The following is an 11,083-nucleotide window of genomic DNA, read 5'->3' as shown; positions in this document are numbered from 1 at the left end:
ATTATTATTACAAGACCATATTATTCTAAAGTGCATCAAGGTCATTTGTTATCTACACAAGGTGAGTTCTTTCCTTATTTTTAAATCATAGCTATCTGATATACTTATTGCATTTTCTAAAATCTACTAATATTTGTGTTTTCCATAATATTTGTGAGCAAATTCATGATTATGTTAATAGTAAACTTGACATGATGCACTGAAATGAAATGAAATGCAATGAAAATTTGGAAAATAAGTTTGCAATAGAATATTTCTTCAAAAAGCCCTCGCTAATTATTTTTGAACTTTCTGAATTTTTTCTAAAAAAAACGAGACGTTAATTACTTTACGCGGTATTTTACTCTAAAAAACGAGACGTTAATCACTTTACGTGTAATTTTTTGAAAATGCAGAAAAGAATTGGTCATTCAATGAGTAGGTATTCAGAATCTAAAATCTACTGATATTTTGTCAAATCTACTGATTTTTTTTGTCACATTCTACTGAAATTTTATATTTTGACTTGGCAACACTGCATTACTGTAAAAAAGTGAACACAAAATTAATAAATTGCGAATCCGTCGTTCTTTTAAACACAGTCGTGCCGAAACAATTAGGTGAGCACAATAAGTAAATATTCGCTACCTTTATTAATTACCTAAAGCCGTTTATAAGCTTCTTTTAAATATTATATTTAGACATTAGCCTGTTAAGTCATCCAAGTATATTGAGATGTCATTTCGTTTCTGTAATCGGTAAATACATACTTGACGATCCTGCACTTCTACTTATATTATCTTATTGTGTACAGAAATGTCCTGGATATAGTTTATTTTGAAATCATTTAATTTACGTTTTGATTAATGCTTCTTTTGCCATAAAAATAGGCTCAAAGTTAGATTTTTGGTGTTATATTATCTGAGTCGAATTCGATTAATATTATGACTTGTCCATTCAAAATTGCAGCCAGGTTAAAGGCTATGTAAATTATACAATACTCCTAAACGGCCAACAAAAAAAACCCAACCTAATATGATTTTGTCAGTTAAGTATAATTAATTTAATTGTTTCAAATGGTGACCGGACAAAACAGAACATGACAAAACAGAACAGCCAGGGGAAAAATGAAACACTAATTTTTGTGGAATCTATTTAGGTTAGGTTAGGTTATATTAGGTTAGGTCATTATTTCATTGTACCTAGTCACCCAATCATTTTGAACATATGATATTGATTAAGATGTGATATCCTAAACTTGCCGACAAAGTCCCGTTTATTTGAGGCTTTCTAGCGATTATGAATGCAGAAATTAGGTATATAATTTGATTTATGATGGCGTATTGAAAATCTGTGCTATTAAAAATCTATCAAAATAATAGAGATAGGACAATTTCAATATTAAATTTATATTTTTCCTGGATGGTCATAGTTATATTTGTCGTTGTTCTGCTTTGTCACTGTTCTGTTTTGTCGTGTTCTGTTTTGTCACTGTTGTTTTGCCATGGAACCGTTTCAAATATATGGTTTTTTCACTTGTGTGTGTTGTCAAAAGAAAAAGTAAGGAGTACTGTGTATTTACAACAGGTTGTTTTTATAAATGTAATCACGATACATTGGACTTAATACTCATGTTATCTATATTAGTCTTAAAATGATAATTATTGGTGTGTGGTGACTGTGACAAATGACAGCGGCATGTATTACTGCCATAGAGAATATACTGTCCAAAAAGGTCTGCTTGGCTACGTGTTAAAACTGTTAACTAACAAGCTCCTCCCATTTTCGATTATAGCGCCTTCCGGTTAGCGACGAGTTATCCACGTGTTAAAACTGTGGACTAAACAAGCTCCTCCTATTTATCGACGACAGTGACTTTTGGCGTGTGCTTAAATCTTCTTGTTGGACAGTATGTATTACTGCCATAGCGAAAACGTTTTGCGCTCAAATAAATGTGTCATGCGACACCACGAGTATCAGTGGGGTCATTTAATGACAAGCGTCAGTGTTCTCGAAACGCTTTATGTCCTTATTTCTTATTTTTCAGCCATATCCCTTCCTCAGTTATTCACATAGCGCCTCCAAGAATCCCTGTTCCTAGCCAGTCTTCTTGCACTTTCCGAGGTCATGCCAGCATCCCGTAGCTCCACCTTACACCAGTGGTGAAGGGTGAGGGTAGGGTATCATCCGTTTTCGAAGCTCAGTATAAAGTAATTGCTCTATACTTTCGTAAGGTGCCATGACTTGCTACTTGCCGCCATTTTGTTATCAGGACTGCCAATAGAAGAAGCAAATAATCAACTTAATTACCAATGCAACCACACATACAATCGTTTGATTTGAAAATTGAACTGCTTTCAAAATTCCTATTGCGGAATGCATATAAGACTTCTGTAGAGTCCAAATTCTTTGTGTATGGCAGATTTTTTTCAAATTATTTCAAGGGTGTCTCAAATCAAAAAGTGTTTAGGAATCCACTGCGCAAAACTGCGCCGTAAAATTGTTGTTTGAAGATAATCATCAATTCATATGAATTGTTGGTGTTCAGGTGAGGAGATGTCAAGTGCCGAGAGTCCGTCCCACTGGTCGTCGTCGGCCGACGACCGCGCGCGGGTTGATGCTGACTTCACGGAGGACATCAGCGTGCGCATGCGCATCCCTAAACGCATCAAGGCTAACGGAGACGTGGGGGACGAGGACCTGCACGGCCCCAACGGTCTCTCCTGGGCCTACAAGGACAACTTCACCATGAACGTACCTGACAGGATTATGCTACTCGGTCAAGATCAGCACATAGGTTTGTATTCGTCCCTTACAATGTAATGGTCAAAAATTAAGTATTTGGGGGTACTGCGGATATAATATAAGACTAAATATGGCTTTATTCTCTATTGACACATTAACATTTAAAATAATACTATTAATTGTTGATTCGCATCATGAGAAAAGATAGGGCATCAAAATGACACAATATTTTTCCTACAGAATTTTCCGATTACTTGAATCTTTTACCCTGAATTTTGGTTTGTGGCTTTCATTTGCGAGCTCCTGCTTGTAAAGGGCAACTATTAAGACTATACCTCAGCCGGGGCACAGTCTAATAAAATCGTGACTATGTGATGCGCGGATTGTGCAAATGACGCGTGCCGAACGAAATATAATTTGTCATAAAAATTAAACATGCGTCCATTTAATGTTCTGTTTATTGTTCTATTAGTAACAATAATAATATATTCATTGACATTTTTTCTTTTTCAAGTAAATGGGTAACGTTTTTTAGTCATCTTTACACGATTTAAGAGTTAATAGCCCCGTCGCCATCACGAAACAAATTGTCGTGTTCACAGCTCGACTTTCACTCTCCGATTGCCAGCGAGTCCAAAATTTCGTCGCACCTATATTTGCCGTTTCACTGAAGTATGCTCTTAATGATTATTATAATGTAACTACATATTTCAAAATTGTCATCTGTTCAAAAAAAATAACTATCAAAAATATGGGTGTAATTAATGAGTGCTCTAAACGTTTAAAGGTACACTAAATTTTATTTCTTTCACATTTTGGACATTTTGAAATGACCACAATCGATAAAATAACATCAAGTTACGTGTGTGTTGCACACTGGTTTATTCCATATTCAGTCAGACGTAGCGTCAAGTTTTCATTAATTTTATAATTATTTCTATGACAATCATAAGTTCATAACCTAACCTAACTTATTGTGTACACTGCGATAAATGAGTGGTGAACATCTACCAATATTATGCGTTGAGTAATATTTTCTTTTAAAAAATTGTGAGGAGTGCTGTGCACTTGTATGGTGTTAGGGCAGCCACCACTGCACCGGACGATGCCTTCACCAGTCATGTTAATAATCATGTTAATATTATTCAGGAACTCGGGCTCCGCCACGTGAAATAGTCCTCGAGAATTCAGTCCTGGGGGCGAATACGGTTGGGGTCGCAGATGTCCGCGTGCATACACCCCCTCGCGTGATCACACTGGCGCAGCACATGTTCCCAAGCGCGTCTGAGCCCCCACTCTCACCTGACTTGAGGTTCGACGAGCCCCTGCCGCCGCCTCCACCTGTCATTATCCACCAGACGCCCGTCCGGAACAGAGATCTCACACTGAACGACACCAGACTTACCATCAGGTTGTTATCTAATTCAATATTTATATTTACCACCCGACGTCCAATTCCGATTACTGAAATTATATAATTATGTAAGATACTTAGGAGTCTATGAATCAGTGTTGCCATCTTTTCAAAGTGGAATTATGGTACAGAGCCTTCAAAATTATAGTATTTGGGGAAAAAATATAGTACGCGTTGTCATCTATTGAAAATGTATCGGTTTTTTGTTTCTCAGAAAAAAATAACGGATAATTTGAGAAACTCCGAGACCCCTTTTTATTTAGGTACCTCTTCCAACCAAAAATACTTACCGAAGAATTCAAAAATTTTTTTTTTTCGAGCAACCTTTTTTCCAAGTTCCCCAAATCTTTTTATATTGTGAAATTATAGTACTATGCAACAATTTATTTAACGGATATGTCGAAATTTTAATACTTTTTACATATTTTTTCCGATATTCAAAATTATAGTATTTTTGGCGTACTATACCTGTTTTATATCGTACATAGTACGCGGACCAAAATTATAGTACAAATACTATAATTATAGTACGGTTGGCAACACTGCTATGAATGAAATTCAAAATCTTGGCCAAAATGATCTCCTAAAACTACCTCTGGTAGAAACTCTTTGATTGCAACAGAAATTTGAATACATTTCTTTCAGAGATGGCACGCCTCCTGTAGACGGATTGACAGCGTCTGAAGAAGTTCTACACTTGCGGAGGCAGGTGGCGAGGATCAACCGGAGGGTGATGGCTGTGGAACTGGACGCCCTACAGCGTCAGCAGCGGGAGAGGCTCGCCGCAGCCATCGGCCTCGCATACCTGCTAATCAAAGTCATCGCCTGGCTCAATCGCTCTTGAACCAATTTTAAATTCTATCCTTACCATAAGTCTACGGGGATTCCCAATTCAATGGAAGCAGTTCAGGAATTGCTTGCTTTGTGTTTGGTATGACTGTAAACAACAACTTAAGCAATTTTAGTAAATATATCGAGAGTGCCGAGCCAAAGGGTTAGAGACGTGTTGGCAAAAATGAATTATTACATTTAGAATGTCATCTTTAGTGTCCGGCAGTGTCAGTAGTACCTAGTTCCCAGTTCCTAGTAGGGTATTTACTTTTTAATATTATAATGTAATCCAGTGGTATTTAAAGTGTGCGCTGCGGGCACTCTAAGGCTGAGCAAGGGCACTGAAAGCAGATCCAGACAATCCTAATTCAATGCACTGTTGCACGGTATCAGGCAATAACAACATTTGTCCATTGTTTTAGAGAATAGTCATCTAATTCACTGCTGTCTTTTAATTTTATTTTCTTTCAAAAACCCTACTTAACTTAACTGTTAATTGGCCTCCCAGACACGTACCCACATTTTTAACTCGCTGTGAACGAATCTATGTAGGTACATAGAGGGTGCATGATATAAAAAAGTTTCAAGTCCACTGACGTCATTAATAAAATTCCTATTTTAAATTGCTCTCGTGAAAAGTGGCAAAATGTCACTTATCCCCTTTTGGCTTGGCTATCTCGATATCGTTCGCACAAAACTCTTTCGTTGTGTGTGTACAGAAGATTGTGTTGGTGCAAAGTGCATTGTCACCACGAGACGGAGTTCTAAATTAGATAATATATTGTCTGATGTTTATTTTCTCACAGTGTTATCCTCAAAAATACGGCGGCTTGTTTGTCATATTTGATAACAGCTACCTAATCAATCATAATAATATGTGAAACTCGACATTCTATACACGCCACCAATAATGGGAATGAATTTTAAATATCCGGTTCCGTAAGTCTAAATAGAAATATACGCGGCAATAAATAATAAAATTGAATCAGGTTTTATTTAGTTTTTCTATCATTGATAACCTGTCGCCATATGAGCGAGTAAATTCCGAGATAACTATTTGTAAATAATTAATCCGACAACACAGGCTTCGGACCTGTGTTGTCGGATAATTGCCTGTGCAGATAAATTCATGACCTTATTGAATAAACAATGTTGATTTTTCTTTTTAATCTATTCATGAATAATGCAGTAACCATAAAGTAAACAAATGGTATGCAGCTATTATTCCGTGAACCGTTTCTGTACGCAGACAATGCAAGAGTTCGTGCGATAACTCTACCGTCGACTGTTTGTAATATAATACCATATAACTGACCCGATCTAACAATTACTGATCTAGAATAAATTTCATAACTGCCCTTACCTACCTAAAGTTTTATTTTTTGCAATCGATACAGCTGCTGTTTTGTACACTCATTGGCCATAAAACTTGTCTGCAATTTGCCATGATATAATTCTTATTGTTTATGACAATATAATTTGAATTTGGAACAGGTAAAAAATTGAAATAATATATATTTGTTCTTCTGTTTTATGACTGTTAAATTTAAACGCATAATATTTTGTGTAAGAGAATTGTCGACAGACATTCTATATTGTGTCACAAAACATTTCGAGTAGTTTTAATTTGATATAATATTATAAATTGACAGGTTAGTAGTTACGAATTTCAGTTTTATTTTTTATTCTGAAAATAATAAAAAAAAAAAACATAAAACTAGATGAATTACCTACTGTTATAATTATTGTAATATAATAAAAAAAAAACATTGTACTTTTTCTCTTCTGCATGCTATTTATTTATTTTTTTTAAAACCGGTATTAATTTACCATAGACTGTCATGTATTTTTGTCTGTAGTTAAAAAAAATATAATGTTACAGTTGACACTCGTTGTCTTTGGACAGTGGATTATCCGTGATTGAACGGTTAAATTTTCAGTATATCGTGGGAAAAAAGTACTCTCTATGCATTTGAATTAAATTTTGTGTTTGTGGTAACCCTGCTATGAAGTGTTGAGTGGTCGACTATTATTATTGTATTTTCACGGGACGATTCAAAGTGAAATTAAAACCCACATTATTGATATATTGATTTTCCTACTTAACTTCAAACATCATAATGAGTTTCTGACGAATTATTGTTTGAAGGAGAATATGTCGTCCTCTATCAGCAAAAACTCACCAAATATATAACACAACATTGTTTTGTGAGATATTCACAAAATTTTTTTTAAACTTGTCATACTTTCGTAGCTGTGGAACTGTGTGATAATATTTTTTGTAAATCGCTTGGTGAGTTTTTGCGGGTCTAGAACGATTCGGCGCCGGGACAACTGGGCGCCACACAATCGAATGAAATTAAAAAATAAATAGAATGATGTTCATGAATTATTGGTATTTTTAAAATATATATTTATATTTAAATTATTATACTATTATTTAATACTCGGTGATAATATAAATATGCACACGTAAATAATGATTTATGCCATCCTAAGAGACTGAAACTCCAGTATCTAGCTAATGTATTTCAATGGCGGCTCGCTGACGGCAAGACTGGAATCTTCAGTTTCGAAACGTCCGCGACCAAAACCGAAGAGACGCTACATGCTAGTCTTCCAGTCTCTCAGTTTCCAGTTACCCATAAAACAGTGGTACCAATATTGGTGGATTTGATGAAAAATCATATTTTCTTACCACAATTGGTAGCACTGAACTGAACTTAACAAGCAATAACAAGTCAAAAGTTAAAGATGGGCGAACCGATTTTTGATTTAAAATATGTGGCAGATTTTGAGGAATACTCCTGCCTGTATAATTACAGGCTGCCAGAATATTCCCGTAAAGACATTACGGAAAAAGCTTAGAATGAAGTAGGAAAGAAAATGGGTTTGACAGTTTATGAGTTCCCTCATCAACCAGTTTGTCAGATTTTAGTTTCTGCGTGAGCGGATGGCCTTAATTATGCATATGTTTAAGTCCCAACAAGAAGAGAGTTCTTTTATTGTTATATAGAGGCTCAGACGTGATATTTCTAAATCCACAGTAAAAAAACATCATGTTAAGAGCAAAATGAATTAAAACCACTAAGTAGTAGATAGAAACTGTTTAAATTCCTCGTCTACTTTCTGTATAAAATCTTAACCAACGTCTATTTATTTCATTCGACAATGCCGGCGTCCAATTGTCCTGGCGCCTAGTTGTCCCATTCCTGTTTTTGCAGGGCGGGATAATATAATACAAATTATAGTATTAGTGTAAATATTCTTTGTATGTAAACAAAAATGTATTTTGATTTTATGTATTTTGTAGAATTTATAAATACTAATAATTGAGGCATTGACGATTAAAATAGTACAAGTGACCAATGGTAGCCGGTGGTTTGTAATTTTTTTTCATTGGTAGTGCACTGCAAAAATGCGTAACTTTTAAATAGACAATCTATTCTGTATTTTTTTTAATAATTAACGCAAATAGCTTTCTTAGTTAACATGGTTTTTTTCAACCACTTGTCTTGCTGACTGAGGCTTTTACCAGTTTAAACCTGGCATTTAATGTCAGGGACATTTGTTTGAATAATTATGAAATACTAGGCCACAAATTATCGGTATTACAGCTTCGCTCTACATTCAACGTGTGTCGTTAAAAATATGAGGCCTGTCAGATACTGCCATAGAAAAATTTTGAACAAATTTTTGGAAAATCATTACCGAGTGGTTGTCGACCTATTTCGCCGAATACAATGACATGGTTCTATGTCTAAAATGATTTAGAAGCAATTCTGATACTTCCATATACAAACCTATGTGCGAAAAAGTAAATGCTTTATATGTAAAGTTATAAGCGTTTTACTCCTAAAACTTGACTATATTCTATGACCTCCCGTGTATAAAATGTTATTAGTATTTTCATACCTAGATCTGTATATAATTTGAATGTTTTAACTTGACTTGTACCCATTCAAACGATAAAAACATAGATAAACAATATTTTTTTGATTACATAGAAAAATAGACCATTTGAGGACAGGTTATGTAAATAAAAACATTTCTGTGTGTCAGTGAGCTGTCTTATCGGAAAGAGATGACCGTATACTATATGGTCTCCAATTTTATTAAATTTAATATGAACATTAATTCAATTTTCATAGCTGATTTTGACAAAATTCATGAATTCAAAAATGAAAACCCAACCTAACTTAATAAATAATCCAGTATTTCGGCTATTTTCAAAAAACCGACAGGACGGGACCTAATCCAATATATCGGCTATCTTCAAAATTTGTTTGCCGCTGGCTTCCTGTAAACCGACAAGAACCGTATTTTATTTAGACATGAATTTTATGTCAGTACTATACTATCCAAAGAGTTTGGACGGTCTTTAATATACGGCCATATATTTCCGATACAACATTTCATGGTGAAATGTGATACGGCGAACTGCATGCGTACAAGTTTCTGGACACGATGAAAACAATGTTATGTAGAATTTACAATCGCATATTTAATATTGAAATAGATTTATTTACTCAACTCAGTCACTTGTGCACTTACATTAATTCAATCTTCAGCTCCTCAAATATTTATTCAGATGTTTCAAGTATCATAATTTTAACAGTGAAATTAAATCAATATTTAAAAAGTATTTTTGTATTTAATTTGGCTAGATTTATATCCCACAGGGGAATAGTGGACAGAACACCCTTTTGTACATCTTTGGGTTGCAGGTGCCAACATCGCTGTTGGATCAAATGCAAAACAGCTCATAAAAACTCTGTCAAGATATCCTCCACCCTGTGGTAGTAGCCCAAAGATTCTTATATATTAGTGTGATGTTGAAAAATGACTAAGGCTAATGATTAAAATAACTGAGACAAAGACACCTGGCATTAGTTAACAAGGCAATCCAAAGTTTTTTGTTGTTAATACACCGTCGAGGTTGCGACACTACCCTCGGTCCATCGCCACGTCTCGTGCAGAGTGGTGTATCATAATAATTTAGATGCATAATCCCAAATAACGCTACGAATCCTACGGAGTCATTTGCATTTACAATGTATTCAGTGCTACCGACACGGAAAATATAATTTTTTTATATTTAATCATACTGAAAAAATGTTATTTATAACCTTTCATAATATGTAATGTAATGTCGTATAGACCCAATGTGGTCTCGACGGTTTTTACTTTAAAACTATAATATTTTAATCGGAATCTGTTTTAAAAATTGTTTTTTTTTATAATTATGCTTTTAGTACGTTTTTTAAACAAATTTATATTGTTATTATCATGATAACAAATGTACAAAATTAAATCACCATATTTACTCGAATGTGAGGGGAGAATATTCCACAATATTGTTTCTACCACTCATGATGCTTATCGGTGGTCTCTCGAAAAGGGTTACTTGTACGTATTAAGCCGGGTACTCATTAGTGAGCCGTAACTGTGACCGCTGCAGATACTGTAACCAACTCTAGATGTGGACTCGACGTCAATGATTTCCATGTAACCGTTGGCGAGCCGCTGTATCCGCAGTGTTCGTTCTGAGCTGAATGTCAGAGTAATTTTTGTCTTTTGGGTCCCATATCTCTCTCTCGCAATCTCTTATTATTTTTGTAAACATCAATTAAAAGTAGGCATTTCTCCTCATCCCAGTTAGCAGCCACGTTCATGTAAAAAAATGTACAACAATGCTATCGTATTCTGTTTGCGACGAGCAACGGGTATCACATTCAACGTCCATGAGCAACTGCGAGCCTCCCTTTGATTCGCGGCAAAAACCGACAGACGCTTGAACGCTGCAAGCGCGTCTCAAGTTACTGTATCTCCAACGGTCACAGTTACGGCACGCTAATGAGTACCCCACTTTACATTTCGCCACAGCACAGTTTACCGTGAGCTGCTTACCGGAAAGTAATTCCCAAAATATGACCGAAGAATTTCTCTTGTATTCGGGTCAATATTGTAGCTTAAAGGTTTTGAAGTCGAATAAAAATATTGGCTAGGAAAATTACGTAGTGTATTGTTACAATTTGTTTATTTCGGAACACGAAAAATATACAAATATAACCTTTCTACTATTGGGTTATTTTTAATATGTACATAAAGATT

General features: G+C 35.1%; 1 protein-coding gene and 1 long non-coding RNA gene across 2 annotated transcripts; one reads left to right on the top strand and one right to left on the bottom strand.

The window, feature by feature from the left end:
* The first annotated feature begins 517 nt into the window (after positions 1-517).
* On the top strand, positions 518-6,326 carry Tango11 (transport and golgi organization 11). Its single transcript, XM_085951652.1, has 4 exons — positions 518-599; positions 2,528-2,776; positions 3,874-4,135; positions 4,784-6,326. The coding sequence occupies exons 2-4, from the start codon at positions 2,536-2,538 to the stop codon at positions 4,980-4,982; spliced, it is 702 nt and encodes a 233-aa protein (XP_085807778.1). The 5' UTR covers positions 518-599; positions 2,528-2,535; the 3' UTR covers positions 4,983-6,326.
* A 1,196-nt stretch (positions 6,327-7,522) lies between these two features.
* On the bottom strand, positions 7,523-11,083 carry LOC147068999 (uncharacterized). Its single transcript, XR_015071274.1, has 3 exons — positions 10,805-11,083; positions 9,288-10,397; positions 7,523-9,221 (listed from the first exon to the last, which is right to left on the bottom strand). It is a non-coding gene; the product is annotated as an uncharacterized LOC147068999 (long non-coding RNA).

Source organism: Rhyacophila brunnea, unplaced genomic scaffold (assembly GCF_057557595.1).
Source record: "Rhyacophila brunnea isolate RB1 unplaced genomic scaffold, BYU_Rbru_1.0 scaffold_24, whole genome shotgun sequence".
Classification (NCBI taxonomy): domain Eukaryota; kingdom Metazoa; phylum Arthropoda; class Insecta; order Trichoptera; family Rhyacophilidae; genus Rhyacophila; species Rhyacophila brunnea.
The sequence above is the reverse complement of the archived record's forward strand: the minus strand, read 5'-3'. Positions and strand labels throughout refer to the sequence as shown.

Coding starts and splice junctions, on each gene's coding strand:
- Tango11 (XM_085951652.1), top strand. CDS start 2,536: ATGTCAAGTGCCGAGAGTCCGTCCCACTGGTCGTCGTCGGCCGACGAC. Junction 2,777..3,873: donor CGGTCAAGATCAGCACATAG/GTTTGTATTCGT, acceptor AATATTATTCAG/GAACTCGGGCTCCGCCACGT. Junction 4,136..4,783: donor GACACCAGACTTACCATCAG/GTTGTTATCTAA, acceptor CATTTCTTTCAG/AGATGGCACGCCTCCTGTAG.